Below are 20,468 nucleotides of genomic sequence, written 5' to 3' on the forward strand. Positions count from 1 at the left end.
ACTGATGTATGCATCCTCACCCGAACGGTACAAAGCTCGTTTGGCAGTTTTCGAAAAACGTGTCTCGGAGATAAGTCCCTCTTTCCTGGCGTACTTTCGCCGATGCTGCGATAAGTGCAGCGAGCGCTGGAGTAACTATGGCCGTCGGCAACGATTTACTGCTGGCAACACCACGACCAATCGGATTGAGTCTACACCTTTGCCAATCCAGTTGGCAGTAGTGTAAGGCAAAGCCGAGAGTCACGTAAATACGAAAAATATTTTTTTCAAAATATTTTTTTCGAGGATTAGTACAGACCAATGTGGATTTAGTTCACAGCAAACATCTAAGTTCCATACTCCATGGGCTCGCTACGAATAGCAGCGGCGACAGACAGCGCACAGTGTCGCGCCATCTTGTTAACGAGGCGCATGTCAATGCAAGGCATGCAGTGCTCCGCGGCTTTCTCGAGCAGTCGCATCCTACGCTCCGTCTTCTGGCTGTGCGGCACGTTGATCATCTCATCGTGGCTCAAGCCCAGATACGCCTTGATGCGATCTTTTAAAACGCTAAAGCAACCTGCACAATAATACATTGTATCGCCTCAGTACCTCTAAGTATATCGCACCAAAAGATAAGCTAACCGTACCTTCGATCGGGTTATACATAGGCGAGTACGGCCCTAGGCGTAGCAACTCCAGATCCGCCCGCTGTAGGACAAGATCCCCCGTCTGGCAGTGGACAGGCGTGTTGTCCAGGACGATGACGATGGTCTTGCCCAGAAAGTGGTCGCGGTACACGTCGTGGGCCTTGACCCCGTCGTATACCTCGTCCACAAACTCGGCATTGACCTCCATCTTGATGCTGCCAAGACGCGTGGCGTAGTGCACGAGGCCGACTTCGGGGGAAACTGCGCACTGCACCTGTAAGTTAGCCCCCTTAGAGGGAGGGAGCTTGACGATAGCGCGTTGTCCGACAGGAGCGCGGCCTTGCGTCCGCTTACAGTACAGGTTGTAGTTGGTCTCGTCATAATACACGATAAAAGCACCGTTCCGCTCATGCTTCAGCAACGCTTCACCAAACACCCTCCTCTTCTCGATATTTACAGCATTATTGCAGGTCTCGGGCTCTACGCGAGCCTATCACAGGGAACATACTTAGTACAGTAGATGGTAAAAGTGATAGCATAATAACTTGAAGGCGTACCTGCTTAACAGTGTAAAGCTTATCGCAAAGCTTCTTACTGATCAACGAAGTGCTGATGTGCACCCTGAAGTCGAACGCAAGCATTTCCTGCATCTGCACGAGTGTGTACTGGCAGTTGTCTTCCAGGTAGCCCACGAGACCTTCCTCCATTTCTGGAGTACACTTCGTGCACGCCGCCCGCGCCCCGCCTCTCTTCTTGACATCAGCGGCTTGGCGCTGGACGATGTTGCGGGGAGTAGTGGGAGGGATGCCGTTGCAGTCGGCAACCAGCACCCAGTCACGCTCTTCTCGGTGTGCATCGAGCACACGCGTGCATGCTTCGGCTCTTGGGGCATGTTGCCGGCGGAGACAGTCTGTTACTGACCAGTGATTTGGGTTTGCTCTGCACTAAATCCACATTGCTCTAAATACTAATTTCAAAAATTATTTTCCGATTTTTGGATGTTACTTAAGTTACTTCACACCGTTTTGCTTTACACTGCTGCCAACTTGGATTGGCAAAGGTGTAGTTGGGGGCAGATTAAACAGCTTCTCCGAATAAAAGTCAGCATGGACAAGTGTTTGAAAGTTATCTTTCAGCATCAGGCATTGGTCTTGCGCGAATTCTTAAACTCAATTGGAGGCTACGACTTGAGAAATCCTGGAGTGACTAACTCAATTGGGCATCTCACGCAACTCAGCCAAGTCCTCAGCCCATATTGCTTCCAGCGTGTAAAACTCCAATGGGACTACAGTGTGGTCTACGGCGACACGTGGGAATGGACTCACTCATCGCACGAAGGCGGAGATATATTCAAGTTGGTAACAGAGAGTGGCCGAGGAATCGAAGTTGATTGGAAAACTGGGTCAGAGCCACGTTGTGATTGTCTGTTCAATGTGTCGACAAAGCTACCATGTCAGCATATTTTTGGTATCACTAGTGTGGCGATGAACCTCCCTGAATTCGGGAACACGCTGCTGCCAAAACGTTGGTCGATGCCAGATGCGTCGTCTCTGATGGTATCGCTACAGGTGACCCTCAAAAGTTTGACTCTAGTTCGTGTTATTCGCGGTTGTACAGCTAAAGATCCAGGATTGAGTCTTAATGTTGGTGTGGTACGACGGTGTATTGGATATGTGAAGCTGAAACGGGGGGAGAAGTGTGAACAAGCCGTTTTTCTGACAGCGAAAAATACAATATTGTTCAAGCAGAGTTTTTCCCACTGCTGACCGCCATGCAACAATTGCCCTCCCATCGTTTTTACGAGCGCTTCCCGGATCTAAGAACAATTCTCAGTGATTTTACGAAGAAATGGGAAATGAATCTGAACGAGCCCATAAATGACGATGATACCGACTTCGAATCAGAGCCCAGCGATATTGAAAGCCTGGATCGTGAGATTGTCAGTTGTGAAGATAATGAATGACCTACCACCTGTGCGTTCTGAATGGGATTTAACCCCGTTAGAAGTCGAGCTTCGGTGACGACGACTCGCCTATACCAGGGATTTGCCCTGAAAGTAGACCTGCAGTCGATTCTATCGAAGACGAAATGATAGAGCCAACCCAAGTCGAGTATGAGCAAGCAAACCGTTCTGATAGAGACGACCCCCCGCAGGTCAATGCTGCAGAACCTGCGACGGCGAAGAGATACAACCTATCCACGAAGAGGATTCGCGGTAGTAGCGATCAAGCGTGCGGTGTAGACACTCTTGCTTTACCCAAATCTGCTGAGCATTCTGCGAATGCGCTGTCACGCTGGCAGTACCAGACACGGAATTCTCGACGTTTCCTGCGATTGCCCAATCAGCCTTGAAGATGTTTTGTTCTGGGCGTGACCCGAGTTCATGAGATTATTAATCGCTTCCTGTGCGTCTCAATGAGAAATTTATTGAGAAGCGAGTCCCCCAGGTGCAGAGCACAGTCGCAATTCCTGGAACGTTCGCGCACAACTTCCTCGTCCCGCTTAAAATCTTGGCCAGTTTAAGAAGTGAACTGTTAAGGTGGACAAGAGAGAACAACTACATGGAGAACGTAGAAAATGAAGAAGATCTGATCCCAGTAGCATTCATCGGGAGCAAGGTATGCGGCTTCTCAGTGTAAGTAATATTGCCCGCGTTAATGATGGGGAACATTGATCACACACTGCTTTTTTTTAATGCGCTCAAAAAGAGCCGATGTAGCTGAAAATCGCGAGTTCGGTGCTGCATCGTTGTGCAACTTGGCAGACAACAACAAAAGTCCAGCGTCAACCTACTCACCACCAGTGCGCATGGAGTGGTTGAAGTACCCAGTCCAGAGCGATGCGGCTAGCTGCGGTGTATTCTGTCTTGCTCAAGCATGCAGTTTTCTAAATGGCGGGAAACTCCTACAAGGCAAGCGCATTTTGAGTGCTAAAGACGTAGAAGTGATGAGGCTACTCATTATGTGGGAGATTTTCTGCAATTGTGACGACGTTCAACAAGCTGGGGATGACCCTACACTCTGGAGTAGGCTGGGAGATATCAACAAACGCATCAGCGCGTACTATTCAGCTACAACTCGAACTGAAGTGATGGTTTGATAGGATACGAACACTAGAGCAAGAACTCTAAGCATGAAATACACGAATTCATCTTCACTTGACAACACAATTATTTAACATAACATGCCTGGCCTAGATAATACGTCCTTGCGGCGTTGAAGATGATGTACGTGAAGTGCCGAGACTTGATTTGCGTAGAAATGTTTGACTGAGCCAGTGTCAGAAAATTGCTGAATCACTCTCATCGCTGGCGCCGTTGCTTGACGTTGCTCGACCTGCCGTTGCTTGGCGTTGCTTATCCTACATATGCTACAACCGCGACGTACCTGAAGTTGCTAGGCCATTTATCATTCAGTGGTTCATCCTGAAGTTGCTGAAGTTGCTAGGCCTGACGTTGCTGAAGTTGCTAGTCTTGCCGTTGCTTTAACGAGAGCCCATCGACACGGCCCAGGCACCGACGAAATCGGTGAAATCATCGAAGTGGTCCTTGAAAATGATGGCCAGGACGAGCAGGATCACCACTACGCAGATGCGCAGCGTCATGTACTTGTCAGTCACGATGGGGCCACTGTTGCGGACAGATCGTACTCGGCGTCAGCAAAGTGACGTGACAGAAGGGCCCGCGACTACTGAAACACGGTCTTTATGAAGCGTGCTGATGCTTTCGAAGGCGGGGGACTCCTCGTCGACACCAGCGAGGAGCGGACGCTTGTGCATGCTCAGCACTCCACGCTCAAGAATGTACAGCACGGGGTTTAGAACCACGGACATGGCGATGGTGATGTGCAGCTGCATGAACAGGTAGGCCATCACAACAGCACCGCGGTTGACGTTCAGGTCGAGCGCCGTGCTACCGATGGCGAACAGCCGGTTACCAGGGATCTGGCAGCCCACGACGGCGTACGAAGTTGCGCCGATGAGGAGGAACAGACACGCCGTGAAGGCCATCGTGGTGGCGACGACGCGCGGCATACGCTCAGGCTGTGAGTGCTCCCGCTGCAAAGCGGGCACTAGCACAACGACGGAGTAGGCAGGCGATCTGGCGTCGTAGAGCGGATTATTGGGATCCTGTCAGAGATGCGAGCGTGCACCATGCCTCTGCTATACTGACGGGCAGGCTCCGTCAGGCTTACATCAACTGCTTACACAGGCTATTGTTGACTCAGATCTCGCCATCCCGAGGGCGACACGAAGCTGCCAAGATAGTTTCATATGCTCTACTTGGGAATCACAGTTGTGGACGTCCATCACGTCCTATTACGCTATCGAAGCCGGTTACAATTCTGTTCTTCGACGGAGGATCCCGCGGAAACCCTGGTCCGATAGTCTTGCTTCCTCAAGGAGAACCGACACCTACCGTTGAATGGATGGCGAGCATTTCTTTGGCATCGCGACGAACTACAAACAATATAGCAGAGTACCGGGCACTGTGTGGCACTGTGTGCAGGACTGAACTACGCACTCACCAACGGACTGACCGATCTCCACGTGGTGGGCGATAGCGCGATGATATTGGCGCAGATGAGGAGACGGCGTCCGCCCAGAGCGCCACATTTACGGAGCATTTTCGCGCAATGCAGAGGGATAGCAGATCGGGTCCATCTGTGCACGTGGAACCATCATTCGAGAGCCTTCAACAAGGCCGCTGACATGTTGGCAAATATCGCGATGGACGATCGCAAGAGTCGTCAGGTATTTCGCTCGGACCAACCAACCCCGCTGGGCAGAAGTCACTCGCCTTTTAGACGGTGACCTCAGGCAATGGCGGGATGCATATTTCACTGGAGGGGCTGAAGAGCCTGACGCGGACGCCGAGTAAGGAAGACGCGACAGAGGCGATACGCAAAGTAGGAGCCCAACCTGCAGATGACGGGTTAGCATCTGCGGGACCGGTCGTTGTAGTCGTTAGGAAGAACTAAGTGACAACAATAGGGGGTTTCAGTTAATAATTTCTTCAAGGAATGAGTCGGCAGAAAACTGTAGAAATACAAGGAATGATTTTCATGGGGGGGTTCAGTTAAAATTAGCAACACGAATCTTTCTAGCAGCACCGCTCAACTTCTGGAGAATCCCACTCTTATACTGGTCAATGTGTATGCACCGAATGATGCAACCGAACGAGAGGCGTTTTTCACTGGTCTACAGAGCTTGTCATGGGGCGGCAGCAACGTTGTTCTCGCTGGGGATTTTAACAGCGTGCAAAACCCTCATCTCGACAGACTCGGCGAACGAAAGACGGGAAGACCGGAAATTGCAGCGCTACAGGAACTGCAACGTCAGCTAGCACTTGAAGACGCGCAAATTCTAACCGGGCATGTTGATGACGAAGAACCACCGGAACCAATCGAGTTTTACGTATTCTGGAGCTATCACGCGGCCAAATGGCTCACGATAAAACACCGTCTCCATGCCGGACTAGTCGACGGGTAACGTACCCAATACGTTCGTCCCAGCCCGACCGGGTCCTAGATGAGCTTATGAACGAGCTTATTATGGAGGAAGTCGGCAAAAGCGCAACCGCAGCGACGTGGGATGCTGAGGCACGCAAATGTGTCCATTGCATCCAGAAGGTGCGGAAATGGGTGAATCAAAGACGAAAGCGCTACGGAGCAAAGATTCGCTCACAAGCGAGACAGCACCTCAGCAGCCGGCGAGATCTGATTGCAGCCAGTGTGGAGGAACTCAGGGAGGAGAGAATGGTGCGAATCGGTCAACAGCTAGAACGAACCACGAAACGACTTCGATGGCAATTCAAACGGGTTTCAGACTGGGAGTGTGATCAGCATGTGACGGGAATCAATAGGATCAACGGCGAGGAGTTCGGGCGCAACATGATTGTAGCGGACAAATTTGCATCAGAGTGGAAGCCAATTCTCAGCAAGTGTCATGGAACGGTACCAGGCACAACACTGGAACAGGAATTAGACGACTTCGTTTCGATTCCACTTGAACGGAAATTGACAGACGACGACAACACGATGCTCATGAGTGATATTTCTCTTGATGAAGTCATAGCAGCGATATCAGCACTTAATCGACACAAGGCGGCCGGAGCCGACGGACTCAACAACGACTTTTTCAAAGATGCACAAGCCGTGCTGGCCCCGGCGATGGTGACAATTGGCAACGAGCTGCTTCGTGGTGGGGACCCACCGGCTTCTTTTCTCGAGGGTGTGATCATTCCCCTGCGAAAGAAAGGTGATTCGGGAGACGCAATGGACTACCGACCAATTTCGCTGTTGCAAACCGGGTACAAAATCTTTGCAAAAGTGATGGCGATGAGAGTGCAGCGAATCTTGGGGAAAGTAATTGGAGAGACGCAACAAGGGTTTGTCCATGGACGCCAGATGATGAAAATAGTTATGATGATGATGGCGATTGTAGCGACTGCGAAGGGTGAACCGGACTTGACAGCAGAGCTGAGTAAAGCAATTATGTTACTTGACTTCCGAAAAGCCTATGACACAGTTGTGCGAGAGTTTCTATTCCTTGTATTGCTGCGGTTTGGATTTTCACCTGCATTTGTGGAGGTACTACGGAAACTGCATCAGGATACAACGGCGCAATTCCTTGTCAATGGGGAACTATCAGATCCAACGACAGTGCGGTCTGGCATCCGGCAAGGCTGTCCACTCGCACCTTTGTTTTTTCTACTGGTTGCAGAAATCTTGGCGCTAGCGATAGCCCAAGATACGACCGTCCAGGGTTTACAAGTACCCGGTACAGCCGGCGCAGTGCATAAGCTTTCGGCATTCGTCGACGATTCGACCGTATTCGTCAACCAGGGTCGATACATCCCCAGAGTGATGCAGATCGTCAAACGATTCGGGGACCTCTCCGGCCTTCATGTCCAGCCCGCAAAGAGCAGGCTTATATTTCTAAACACGGACATTAGCCTCGAGGAGTTCCACAGCATACCGGTACTCCAACATGGTGATACAGTACGATATTTGGGATATTATATCGGGACAGGCCCAATGACGGATTACAATTGGGCTGTTCGCATCAGGAATATACGGCGCAGGCTGGCGACGGCAGCGTAACTGGCAACGAGCGTTGAAGTGCGGGTGACGCTGTTGAACGTTATCATGATGCCGGCAATTTTATTTACAGCAGCAGTGTATGACCTGCCACACTGGGCGGATCGCGAAATTCGGAATCTTCAGAAACAGTTTATCTGGAGACACTCCACTAGCTCAGACCCCAGCCGACACAAAGTCAGCCCAGCCTTACTTTATACGCCAAAGCGAGCGGGGGTATTGGGCTGGTCTCGGTGGGCGTGGCTATCAAAACTCAGCGGATGAAAGATGCTCTTTTGTGGCTCACCCAACGACTGGATATTTACTATGGGGCGTGGCGATCATGGGCATTCCGAGGGGATGACAGTCAATCTCTCCACAGCATCTGCTGCAGCAGCACAACAGAGGATTGGTCCTTTCAGGGAGGAGGCTGCGGTCGGTGATAGGTGGAGGGCTCGCACCCGACTCGGACATCGAACTGAAAATGCAGATTTATCGCGAAAGCCACATGGCCACGCTGTTGAGTGAAATGGCGTGTTGGCGGGATGGCAACACACTCGAAATCAGTTTGAATCCACCCATACCCGAGCAGAAGTGGACTTGGCGGGAGGTAGACAAGAGGTTTTGGCCTACGTTCTTGTGGTGTGACAATCCTTGGCTACGGGAAGTAGGGGGAGCTGTGCTTACAAGAAAGAAATATCATCGGATCCGAGTGTGCGCGTTAGCCGAGCTACACATTCAGCGAACTGGGGTAGCATCATACTCTATCGCTATCCCGTCTCCATTAGGGGAAACCAAGCACCACACCAGACCTAAGCTGGGCCGATGGGGTTTGGCAGTTTTTCTTGGATCGCCACCACTGGGGATTGCGGAGGAGATGCGGGTAAAGCGGGAGCTGGATCTACGGCATCAACTGGAGTTACAACATCAATATTTGTGAACAGTGAATGCACAAGGGGCAGTTAGTGGAGTCGTCCTCGATGACCAGCGACGGAAAGTCGCTTCCCTTCGGCTGCACCAGCACGAAGATGGTATACATTGGGAACTCAGAGACCACCATTCCCTACCACAAAGCTTAGCTGCTGACATCACGAAGCTCGAGAATACACAGCGGAGAGGTAGGCAAACCCGTGGATACACAGATACCCGTGGGAGGTTCCAGACACGATTGCGAACAGACATATCGTCCAGGCGCTGAAGCAACAACCATACCGCCGCTACAAAGGGGGAGAAGACAAAGCAGCCTTAGGCCGAGTCATTCACCGCCTCGACGAACGGGCAACACGAAATCGATGGCAAAATCACGTTATGCGACAGACACCGAAAGAACTCTGGTTACATGGCAATATGCTGTCGGAGTATCAGGTATGGGTGCATACAGGCTGGCAACATGCCAGTTAAACCTATATTTCGAAGGGCGACAGCAGAACAATAGCTGTCGCAAACTCGATCGATGCCAAGGACAAAAGGAGACGTTAGAGCACATATTCTGGCAATGTCCATGTGCCCAAGCGTGCTGGCAGGAAGTAGCACAGCGATGGACAGGTCAGGTGCAGAGTCCAGAGCAGGTGCGGACGTTCGAGCGCTATTGTGCGTCAAGATCGGCACCTCCGATTTCTCAACGAATTCGAACCAGGTTCGCCACCGTCTTCGAAGATGAAACGGAAGCATACGAAGGCGAGTGAAAGCGCATGTGGCGGATCCTGTGCACGATCTGCGTAACGTCACTTTGGATACAGCGAAACCGAGTAGTTCACCAAGGTGGGCGAGTTTCACAAGAAAGCAGCGTGAGAGAATTCAGGCAAGCAGCAGGGCGACACTTACGTGCGCTGGCTAAACGAGAGCGGAGGAAACCGCACACAATGGTCCAGGGCATACGGCTACTGCTCTGCCTAGATATGTATGACTGCCCCCTACATGAGACACCACAACAAGTGGTGAGCCACGTAAGGCCACCGGGCTCTTTGCAGACACCGGCGCTGATATCCTGGCTTAGGACTTACCAGACATCTTGTATTTAAGTAACAGTTAATAGAATAATCTGATCCTCTACTGAATATTTGGAGGAAAATATCTCCTTCTGACTTCAAGAAGCAGAAGCGCGGCGTGTCGACCACCATCTTCCAGCTAGCGATGGCCCGGCAGCTACAGGAGGCGGGTCGCGCGGGACACGACGAAGAAGACGCCTCAGAAGACGATGTCCTGCCAGATCTCGTGAAACTGCGCCACGCGTTGGACTCCGTGCGCTACTCAGTGCCGCGCCCCATTTGCTCGTGTGTCGAGGGTCCGCAGGTCGTTCTTCATCGCGTAGTTGTGAACATACTCCGCCATGCTAGCAAAACCAGACAGCTTCGTCACCCCAGCTCCATGGGTCATGCCCTTTCCAGCTGTTGACTCGCCAAGATAGATGGCGCGATTGCTTGGCTTCTCCATCCAGCGGATCATCCCATCGAGTTGGATGCGCGTCGTGTGCGCGTACTTGCTCGGTGCCTGCATCTCCGTCTCTCCCGAGACGTCTTCGCCGTCTGCTCCAGCTCGTCAGCCAGCTCCAAGTGCTCGGAGAGCTCCTCCGACTCGTGCGGCTGGTCCTCCTCCTCTGACTCCTCCAGCATCTCTGCTACCGCATGACGCACCACTCGTTCTGCTGCTGGCGCCTCTGTCTGTGAGGTTGGCCGCTTTGGACTTCTGCTGGGTTTGCTTGGGCTTAGATGCCTTTGATGGGGCCGATTTCTGCGAGTCATTCGTCTTGCTAGCCTTCTTCCTAGATGCCTTCTTCGGTGGAGCGTTTGCATGCTGGGCCTTCACGCGCGAGGCCTTCTTCTGCTGAGTATTCTTTGACACGGCCGTCTTCGTTACAGCCATTGTCTGCGAGGCCACCTTCCGTGAAGCCTTCGCGAGTGCGTGGTTTCCTTTTGCGTACGGAGTTGCTTTCTGTTAGTAATCAATAACCCGACGAAACCGATGTAAATCTGTTTAAAAAGGGTTTTTCGTATGACCAAGGAATGAGGCTTTCGGAAGGAATGAGCCCAAGGAATGAGCCTCCGGAGGCTTATTCCTTGAAGGAATGAGCTCATTCCTTGGGCTCATCGTTTGAAGAAATTATTAACTGAAACCCCCTAATGTACCTCAATTCAAAAACCAAATAAAAACAACGGCGGAGTAGGCCAGAGCCAGGCTACCGAATGAGCTGGATACCTGGCCCAAGTCGAAGTCGGGGCAGATCACGGGCGGGTGATCCGAGCCGATGCCGCTCATCAGCACGCCGAGAGCGATGGCGTCGGCCAGGAGCGTACCCAGGCAGCCAGCGATGGCAGCGGCGGCACCTTCTTTGAGCGTTGGGGTGAGGATCACCGGCAGCAGCATGGCTGCCATGATGATGCTCCAGTACTGCGAAGAAGACAGTAGTATGAGTTGACCTTCACCGAAGAACCTTCCAGGTACTTCGCCTTTTGGAGACATCAATTTAAACCTTTTCCCGTGCTCGTGGGCGTGCCGAAGATGGTCTAGTTGTCGGTGGAAGAACTGTCGAACCAGACAACCTCATATTTTCAATACTATCAACGACCAGAGACTGCCCACATGATGAAGTCGGCCGCTTTCAAGAAGCATCATCTGTACATGATGGCCCAATTGTCCTTGTACGAGTCCGAGCGCGAAATTACTTGAGAGCTTCAGAGTACTTGAGAGCCCAAGCTGGGACCCTTGCAGTCCGATTAAAATGAATCGAAGCGTGTGGCTGACAACCGCCCGAAATTTTAGCTTGTACTCGACGGCGGCTTTCTCGGCATTAATGTCATTCTTCAGGTGAGCGAACGGCAACGATACTAACTGATGTTGTGGTAACTGACTTTTTTCCATGTTCACCCGAGTTTTGATTCCCCTTAGCACAACCATTTGCTGAACTACACAGAAAGCGGGGCATCGGCAGTATACTCGTCGTTGAGCTTTGCCTTCGTTCGTCATTATAAGTCAATCGCATGAATAGTATAATGATCCACGTTACGTAGCCGACATGCAAAAAGTGGCTATTTGAAACACCGATTTCAGATGTGGCTACTGTCGTCGACAATCAAAAAGTACCTACTTCAAATAAATACCCAAAATCATTGAACATTTCGAAAACTGTAAAGCGGGTGGAAAAAGTGAAGACATAAATGTTCACCACAGCAAAAAAATATCTGTGCGATAGCTCGAGCTGCGAATTGTAGTACGGTTTACTTTCATAGATTTCAGAACACCTCAGCCTGCTAGATGTTCTTGTATGCACCAGTGTTTAAGCGCAAATACTTTGTAGTTTGGTCCACCTACGGAGTTACACTTTTCACTATAGTTTCTGAAGAGCAGTGTGCCTGAGATTTCGTGCGCTGACAAAGCTTTCGTGCGTTCCCGGCTGGCTGGAGGCATACCGTACTAGCGTTTGTCTTGGTACGTGTTGGTTTGTAGCTTGTGGTTGAGGGGGCCAATTCTGAAGTGAGATTAAATGTTATCGTCTCTCAAACTACTCTCTAGTCTTCCCCTCCTGCTTTCCTTCTTGTTCTCCTTGTGCTCGTTGGTGCCTCTCATCAGACGGATTACTCCCGGTTTTCGCTTGACTTGATCTCAGTATATATGGGTCTCCCTGACCACTCATTGGTGTACCCAGAGCCCGGCTGCCGCCGGCTCTCCTGTTGCCGTCGGATCCTCCGAGTCATCGGCGGATGTGTCCACACGTTCTCCTCGTCCATGTGCATCTATTGGCGGCGCTCCCGAAGACTCATGAACACTCCCACTCGCCGCTAATGCTGCACGACCGTCCCGACGATTCCGCTTGCGCAGATCAGGTACTGGAGCCTCTTCGTCCCCAACGCCTTTGTTAGCATGTCCGCGAGCTGGTCTTCCGTCGGCACGTAGATGACGACGATGAGTCCTCGGGACACATTCTCGCGGATGAAGTGATGCTTGATGTCCACGTGCTTGGTCCTCGAGTTGTAGCCAGCGTTGCTTGCGAGAGCGATCGCGCCCTGGTTGTCCTCCCATACTTGGGTAGCTCCCACTTGCTCGTGACCCATGTCCTTGAGCGTGGCGCGGGTCCACAGCACCTCCTGCGTGCACAGGCTCAGCGCCATGTACTCGGCCTCCGCCGAGCTGAGCGCCACCGTGCGCTGGTACTTCGACTTGAAGACCACCGGCGCCCCGCTAATCATCACCATGATGCCCGACACCGAGCGTCGGTCGTCGAGATTACTGCCCCAGTCGGCGTCAGTGTACGCCGTCACCTCGACCTTCTTCGCGTTCCCATTGTAGGCGATGCCGATGTCTCGGGTGCTCTTCAGGTACCTGACCACGCGGATGGCAGCCTTCCAGTGCTGCTGCCCGGGGTTCTCGAGAAGCGCGACAACTGGGTCACGATGTACGCCACATCAGGTCTGGTGCACGTTGTAATGTACAGCAAAAAGCCAATGAGTGCTCGGTAGGGCTTCGCCTGCATTTCCTCACGTTCCTTCTGAGTCATCGGCGACTGAGTCTTCGACAACTTCATGCCCGACTCGCACGGGTTCACCACCACCTTGGCGTCCTGCTGGTTGAACCGCTTCACCACATCATCAATGTATCGAGTCTGCTTGATCATGAGAGTCTTCGCCGATGAGTCATGGTCGATCTCCATACCGAGAATGAACTTGGCCTCGCCCAACTCCTTCATCTTAAACGCATTCTTGAGCGCCACCTTGACTTCCTGGATCTCGCTGCTCGTCTTGGCTGCGATGATCATATCGTCCACGTACAGGCAGACGTACACGAACCTGCCCTTCTCGCCCTTGACGTATACGCACTGGTCACCGCCGCAGCTCCGAAATCCGATGCTCACGAAGACTCGGTGGATGGTCTTATGCCAGGCATTTGCCGCCTGCTTCAGACCATAGATCGCCTTCTGCAGCCGACACATCATGTTCTTCGCGTTGATGATTCCGTAGGGTACCTCCATGTAGACGCGCTCCACCTGCCCGCTGTTGAGAAAGGCAGTGTCCGCATCCTGCTGCTCGGTGATGTACGCCTCGGCCACCACAACCGACAACACCACTCGGATCGAGTTCATGCTGGCCACGGGCGAGTACGTCTCGAAGAAGTCCACGCCATACTTCTGCTTAAACCCTTTCGCCACCAGGCGGGCCTTATACCGGATGACTCGGCCGTGCTCGTCGCGTTTCTTTGCGGACACCCAGCGACAACCAATCGGTCGAGCACTCGGTGTCCGACGGACCAGCGTCCATGATCCGTTGTCTGCGTGTGCCTTGAGCTCCGCATTCATTGCCTTCACCCACTCCGACGACTCGTCGCTCTGCATGGCCTGCTGATACGGGGTGGGTGCGTCATTGGCATCGCCGACGTCTGCGGCGTAGGCCAGCACCGCCTCAGCCAATAGGCTGTCTTCGTCCACCCTGGGTCGCTTTGGAGACGGTGGCCAGAAGTGATCATCGTTGTCCGAGTCATCGGGACCATCTGCTTTCGACTCCTCACCGTCTGCGGAACCATCTCCAAGTAGTAGTACCGGTTCTCGGGCGCGCCGGGTCCGTTCCGGCTCGGGGTGGAAGACCATGTCATCTTTCAATACCGGTCTCGCGAGTCGTCGGTACGTTGTCAGCTCCTGCATGGATGGCACCGACGTCTCCACCTCATGCATCTCCGTGTCCTCGACGGTCTCTTCCACTGATTCCATCGGCTCGTCGGCGGCAGGTCGTTGTATCTCCTCGGGCAGTGCCGCATCCTCGGCATCTTCCGTCAACTCAATGATCGGCGAGTTCTCGCTGGGCGCCATGTCGTAGATGCCGTTCACCTCGCGCTCGCCCAGCTTCACCGACCTGGACACATTCACCTTGTTCGACTCCAAGTCGTACACTCGGTAGCCTTTTGAGTCGTCGGCGTACCCAAGAAACATACATTTGAAGCTTTTCGGCTCCAACTTGGTGCGTCGCGACTTGTCGACATGAGCGTAACCCATCGACCCGAAGACTCGAAGATGATCCAGCCGAGGCTTTGACTTGAACGTCAACTCGTACGGAGTCTTGGTCGGGTGCATGCTGTTCGTCGACCGGTTGATCAGGTAGACAGCAGCGCTGACCGCCTCTGCCCACCATATCGAAGCCACGCCCTTGTAGTGTAGCATGCTTCGAGCCTTCTCCATGATCGTGCGGTTCATCCGCTCCGCCACGCCGTTCTGCTGGGGGCTATACGGGACCGTCTTTTGATGCATAATCCCATTCACCCGGCAGATCTCAGTCATCGGCGTGTTCACGAACTCAGTGCCGTTGTCCGAGCACAGGCATTTAATGCGCTGTCCCCACTGGTTCTCGTACAGCTTCATGAACGACTTGAACTTGGTCACGACCTCGCTCTTCTTGGTCAAGAAGTACACCACAACGTGTCGCGAGTAGTCGTCGACAAATGTGAGCACATACCTCGCTCCGCCCTTGGACTTCGTCTTCATAGGACCCATCACGTCCGTATGAACTAGTTCCAGCGGTCGAGTCGTCGCCGACGTCGACCGCGACGGGAAATGTGCGACCGTCTGCTTGCCCTTCATGCATCCTCCGCACAGGGTCTTCGTCTGCTGTTGAGTCGTCGGGAGCCCGTCCGTCGCCTCGCGGGTCTTTGCCATAGCGTCTCCGTTCAAGTGTCCCATACGAGCGTGCCATAGCTCCCACTTCCCGTCGACTCCCGAGTACTCGGTGTAATACACCATGTCCTGCTGGCAGTCCAGCAAGTACGCCTTGCCGACCTTCTTCCCCGAAGCGATCGCCTTCGTCTTGTCCCAGATGACGCACGACTTCCGCTGGAACTCGACACTCATGCCGCGTTCAGCCAACCTTCCAACCGAGAGTAGTCGCCGGTCGAGTCCGGGGATGTGGAGCACCTCCACCATCTTGATGCGCTTGCCGTCGATGCCCGTTAGGCGCACCGACCCTTTCCCTGCCACGCGGATCTTCTTCCCGTCCGCGATTGTCACATACATGTCCGCCGACGACTCGTTGTACTCGAACAAGTCATCGCGGTGAGGCGTCATGTGAGCCGTCGTCCCACTATCGATCAGCCAACCCGCTGATGGATTCTCCGCCACAGCAAACACCGAGTCTTCGGCGGTGTCTCCATTTGCCTTTTCCGGGCAGTCCCGCTTTATGTGGCCCACTTGGTCACAGTTGAAGCACTTGCCCTTGAAGCCACCGACCTTTCGTCCGCCGTTGCGCTTGCGGCCCAATGCCTTGCCGCCCTTGCCGAACTTCCCGTTCTGGTCCCTACCTCCGAACGAGGTAGCCTTCAACGCGCGCTCCGTGGTCTCCTTCTTCTCCTGCCGCTCGTACTCCTTGAGCAGCTTCTCCTTCACCTCGATGAGGGTCACGTCCTTCGAGTTCTCGACGATGGATGCGATCAACTCGTACTCCGCCGGCAAGCTGCTCAGCAGGATGACGAGTTGTCGGGAGTCATCGACGGGCTCTCCAAGCGTCTGAAGGCCCACGATGAGCTCGTCGAACTTGTCCAGGTGCTTCGCCATCGTCGCACCGTCCTCCATCTTGAACTCGTGGAGCCGACGAGTCATCGTGACCCGATTATGCATCGTCGTCCGGTTGTAGAACTCGCGTAGAGTATTCCAGGCTTGGATAGCCGACGTCGCCGACCGAATCTTCGTGTGGTGTTCCACAGCCACGCCTTGAGCGATCAGACCGAGCGCCTTCATGTCGTTGAGCATCCAGGCCTCCGTCATCTCCGTCGGGTCCTTCACCACTTGGACGTGCGCCAGCAGCCCCTTCCTCGCGAGCGTCATACGCATCGCGAACTCCCCGTGGAAGTAATTGTCACTTCCCAGGATGACTTCGGCCTTCTTGCTGGACGTCGTCATATCGGTCGTCGGGGAGGGCTTGAGCTTGTTGCGGCTGTTAACCTGTTGGTTTGTAGCTTGTGGTTGAGGGGGCCAATTCCGAAGTGAGATTAAATGTTATCATTTCTCAAACTACTCTCTAGTCTTCCCCTCCTGCTTTCCTTCTTGTTCTCCTTGTGCTCGTTGGTGCCTCTCATCAGACGGATTACTCCCGGTTTTCGCTTGACTTGATCTCAGTATATATGGGTCTCCCTGACCACTCATTGGTGTACCCAGAGCCCGGCTGCCGCCGGCTCTCCTGTTGCCGTCGGATCCTCCGAGTCATCGGCGGATGTGTCCACACGTTCTCCTCGTCCATGTGCATCTATTGGTGGCGCTCCCGAATACTCATGAACAGTACGGTACAAAGTACAAAGCTTGCCCTTGATCGTGGATATTCCATAGAAACTGTACACAACAATTATAAATAAGCGACGGTGATGGCGTTCAACTTTGTAGTAATGGGACGTAACTGAAACCCATCATTTAACACAGCTTGTAGAATGGGTTTACAAGTAAATCTTCAAATTTTAAGTAGTATGGTGCCATTTTTGTAGCTTTTAAGCAGCTTGCTTTTACGTTAGCTATAGCAGAACTGCAGATTTCGCATAATACAATATGTAGGCTTAAGTGAACTTTGTTTACGTCCCGATCCAGCAGTACAACTTACTTCGACACCGACGATAAAGCTCTCATTCTAAAATCTCCCGCGTTTGGCCCAAGTTAACCTCCTTGGCCCCAAACGATGCAATCCTCCTCGCTGCTGTGGCCTGTTTTGCCACCGCCCAAGCCGAGGTGAATTGGATCAACCACGACGAAGTCCAGCCGTTCCCTGAGCTGGAGCCTGTCGGCGCTTCCGAGAAGGCCGCAGTCAAGTTCAAGCCGCAGCTGCAGATCTCCTACGGATTTCATACTTACCCTGCAGTTCGCCGTGACGGAGCGGTCAGTAACGGTCTGAAATGGGGCGGCAAGCCCGACGGGGAATGCAAGGGATCTGCTTGGGGCTCGCAAGTCTACACTCGATCGGACTGGTACCAGGGCAAGTGGGCCATCATGTACGCATGGTACTTCCCGAAGGCTTGGCAGGAGAACGACCTGATCAGCCACCGCCACTTGTGGCTGTATATCGTGGTATGGATCGACAACCCTGAGGCCGTGAACCCAGCGGTCCTCGGAGTGTATGTGCGCACCGCCGGTGGGAGTGAGCGTCGGGCTCCTCCCGATGCGAAGTTCTTCGAGGGTTCGAGCCTGAAATCCGAATACTACAAGAGCGGCAAGACGGGGCTGCAACGGACGGACAAGGCTCCAAAAGCTTGGAGGCCCGCATCGCCCTGACCGAAGCCGATTTTGACCCGCAGGAGAGAATGAACACGAACGTTCCCTTCATCGAACGTGAATTCACGTCGAACCTCGAGAATGCCTGGGTGTTTTATAGTTTTCGCGAGCCTTACACCATGGACCTAGGTAGGCCATCTTCTCTACCAAAGCACTAAGATGAAATACAAGATGTTTTATCAAAAACTTAGTTAGTTCACGTGTCATTTTTTAAATCGTGTACAAACCTAAGGTTAAAAATAAAACTACAAGTTTGATGATGCAAGATATTTTATTATCTAGCAGCACGACTGCCATAAGAATTGTGCAGAGGCTATCATTTATTTTTAGTTTACACATGGCTTTTATTAGTTTGTGTCGCAAGCAACGTTAGTACGATCGTTGATAAATAATTTATTTGATTTTTCTGTTGTCTTTCGGCTCAGAATGAGAAATGTTCGCTATGTACATCAAACTGTACATTCATCTCGCGCGATAGCCTTAGACTGGAGACCACCACGTCTGGTGCCATTGATTTGGGCCCACACACCAGCACAGCTACGCGCAACTTGCCAGACTTCACTGCTTCACGACCCATTTCTCGCAAAGTCTGTTCAATATCTGGTCTACAATGGTACCACAGACACTTGGTGAGCTGCGAATCCAACTCCGCACGAGATCCGACAAGTCCACGCGTCAGGTAAATTTCTGTGGACAACGTCTCAGTCGAAACATTCAACGTCGTTGGGCATAACAACACATCGGGGAGGTATGGAGCGCGGGAGTTATTTATCCACGGATCTGCCTCCAAGTCCAGTAGCGCTTGAAGGCTCTCACTGTTGCCCACAGCCCAGATGAATCGAAGACGGTGAATCACTCGAGCTTTCTGGAAGTAGCACTCATTGTGCAGCCAGTTTAATACCGAGCGCATGGGCGTCATGCCCATACCTCCAGCAAATAGGACGAAGTGGGAATAAGTCGTAGCATCCTCGATGTCGATTGATAAACTTCCATACGGCCCGTCAATCAAGACGTCAAATGGAAATTCACACTCCTCTCGACTCTCAGGCGCTGCATGGAGGAGTTTCATAGTCCAGTCTCCGACAGCCTTGATGTGGAATGTGATGAAATGCTCGTGGGGTGACGATGAAATACTGAACGGGTGCCACTCGAGCGCCGCCAAACTCGGAATGCACAGAAATGCGTATTGACCAGCCTTGTACTTGAACTCTTCACCGGTATCTTGCCTTACACGCGGAAACTGGATGCACGTGATATCGCCGGGGAGTTGGAAGACTTTCACTTGATCACGCGCAGCGACACCGAGTCGCTGGTTCTTTACTTTACCCAAGTCTTGACCAGACTCGTCGACGTACAAATCGTCGCTAGTAGATTGAGGCTTCGAGCTGAACAATGTACCGTGGCTGTAGACTCGGGTACGGTATACGAGGCGAAAGACCATGTCGATTTCCCACGGAAGAACCCCCGCTAGGGCGATTAAGCCTCCGTGCAGCACCGCAGTAATGAGAATTACTATGAAGAGGAGCCAATGCATTCTCACAAACAATTCATGGAATCGACGACGTATCCATCCGAGCGAAAACAGATACAGCACCGCCATAGCAATAAACGCGATCATTCCAGTCACGACTTTATGGTTGTGTTCCGCGGTGGCATCCGTCCGAGTCAAAATGTAGCCAAGCGCGTGCATCGCTGCCAAAATGACCATCACAAACGCAAAGAGCTTGTGGTAGAACAGCGCGCGCTCAAAGGAGATTCCAGCAAATGTCACCAAGAGCGAATTATTTCTCACTGCAAACGCAAACACGAAGGCAAGCGCTATCGAGGGAGGTATTCCAGAGCCCTTGACGTCGCCATTTGCCACCTGAATGCTCGATACGACGAATAACGCAACAATCACGGGGAATGTGATCACAAAGTCGCCAAGTTTAACTTCCAACTCAGCGGTGAAGAAGGGAATTGATACGGAAAACAGTCGCCGTGAAAGTCTCCATCGCAGTCGAATCCAAGACTCCATAATCTCCAACATTGGCTCCCATTGTCTTGACCGTGGTGGGAGAAACCCATCGACGTCTGCGGTAGCTTCTCCCGATCGACCATCGACAGAGAAATCGTTCCAAGAACCACCGGGATCGGACCAAACGCTATCCTCGAGAATAGGTAGACCTGGAGGGGTCTGCGGCGGAGTCTGGTGGTCGTTGTCGTCTTCCATTACTGGAGATTTAGACCTTCCATCGGCGAATTTGACAATGGACGTCGTCCTCAATGGCCCGGAGTTGCCTAACGAGAAGTGACCGCACTTCTTTTCGCCGCACCAAGACCGACAGAAAGACTGACAACGAATTGTCCGACGCCAGTCTCGCCGAGTCTGTCGAATACGGCGCGTCCAGCATAAAGCTGACGATCGGTTCAGTGTTCGAGCGCCACGTCGAGGTGCGAGACTAAGATGGTTGGAGCTCCAAGTCCTGGCCACTTGAACGACACGTTACAACTCGAACTGTACCCATACGTAAGTTTGTTTCGTTAGTTGCGTTTTAC

At 52.6% G+C, this 20,468-nt stretch overlaps 9 protein-coding genes across 9 annotated transcripts; 5 read left to right on the forward strand and 4 right to left on the reverse strand.

The window, feature by feature from the left end:
* Window positions 1-259: 259 nt before the first annotated feature.
* PHYSODRAFT_288826 (hypothetical protein) lies at window positions 260-1,526 on the reverse strand (the record flags this gene model as incomplete). Its single annotated transcript, XM_009538159.1, is given in 4 exon segments — window positions 260-374; window positions 968-1,119; window positions 1,225-1,483; window positions 1,500-1,526. Coding segments are annotated over 3 exon segments (280 nt in total), but the record flags the coding sequence as incomplete, so codon positions are not given.
* A 2,586-nt stretch (window positions 1,527-4,112) lies between these two features.
* On the reverse strand, window positions 4,113-4,637 carry PHYSODRAFT_254036 (hypothetical protein; the record flags this gene model as incomplete). Its single annotated transcript, XM_009538160.1, has 2 exons — window positions 4,113-4,257; window positions 4,297-4,637. 2 exons carry the CDS (start codon window positions 4,635-4,637, stop codon window positions 4,113-4,115), a joined length of 486 nt encoding a protein of 161 aa, XP_009536455.1.
* Window positions 4,638-5,171: 534 nt separating this feature from the next.
* PHYSODRAFT_527143 (hypothetical protein) lies at window positions 5,172-5,441 on the forward strand (the record flags this gene model as incomplete). Its single annotated transcript, XM_009538161.1, has 1 exon — window positions 5,172-5,441. A coding segment is annotated over one exon (270 nt), but the record flags the coding sequence as incomplete, so codon positions are not given.
* A 468-nt stretch (window positions 5,442-5,909) lies between these two features.
* On the forward strand, window positions 5,910-6,436 carry PHYSODRAFT_460053 (hypothetical protein; the record flags this gene model as incomplete). The annotated part of the gene is made up of 2 exons (XM_009538162.1): window positions 5,910-6,090; window positions 6,192-6,436. Coding segments are annotated over 2 exons (426 nt in total), but the record flags the coding sequence as incomplete, so codon positions are not given.
* Window positions 6,437-8,330: 1,894 nt separating this feature from the next.
* Window positions 8,331-8,642, forward strand: PHYSODRAFT_453056 (hypothetical protein; the record flags this gene model as incomplete). The annotated part of the gene is made up of 1 exon (XM_009538163.1): window positions 8,331-8,642. A coding segment is annotated over one exon (312 nt), but the record flags the coding sequence as incomplete, so codon positions are not given.
* Window positions 8,643-9,399: 757 nt separating this feature from the next.
* Window positions 9,400-9,729, forward strand: PHYSODRAFT_527327 (hypothetical protein; the record flags this gene model as incomplete). The annotated part of the gene is made up of 1 exon (XM_009538164.1): window positions 9,400-9,729. One exon carries the CDS (start codon window positions 9,400-9,402, stop codon window positions 9,727-9,729), a length of 330 nt encoding a protein of 109 aa, XP_009536459.1.
* Window positions 9,730-9,958: 229 nt separating this feature from the next.
* On the reverse strand, window positions 9,959-10,570 carry PHYSODRAFT_306268 (hypothetical protein; the record flags this gene model as incomplete). Its single annotated transcript, XM_009538165.1, has 2 exons — window positions 9,959-10,233; window positions 10,342-10,570. The coding sequence occupies 2 exons, from the start codon at window positions 10,568-10,570 to the stop codon at window positions 9,959-9,961; spliced, it is 504 nt and encodes a 167-aa protein (XP_009536460.1).
* Window positions 10,571-17,342: 6,772 nt separating this feature from the next.
* Window positions 17,343-17,930, forward strand: PHYSODRAFT_527850 (necrosis inducing-like protein NPP1 type; the record flags this gene model as incomplete). The annotated part of the gene is made up of 1 exon (XM_009538166.1): window positions 17,343-17,930. A coding segment is annotated over one exon (588 nt), but the record flags the coding sequence as incomplete, so codon positions are not given.
* Window positions 17,931-18,351: 421 nt separating this feature from the next.
* PHYSODRAFT_306269 (hypothetical protein) lies at window positions 18,352-20,142 on the reverse strand (the record flags this gene model as incomplete). Its single annotated transcript, XM_009538167.1, has 1 exon — window positions 18,352-20,142. One exon carries the CDS (start codon window positions 20,140-20,142, stop codon window positions 18,352-18,354), a length of 1,791 nt encoding a protein of 596 aa, XP_009536462.1.
* Window positions 20,143-20,468: the final 326 nt, after the last annotated feature.

The sequence above is a fragment of the Phytophthora sojae genome (genome assembly GCF_000149755.1).
Source record: "Phytophthora sojae unplaced genomic scaffold PHYSOscaffold_11, whole genome shotgun sequence".
NCBI classification, from domain to species: Eukaryota; Oomycota; class Peronosporomycetes; order Peronosporales; family Peronosporaceae; genus Phytophthora; species Phytophthora sojae.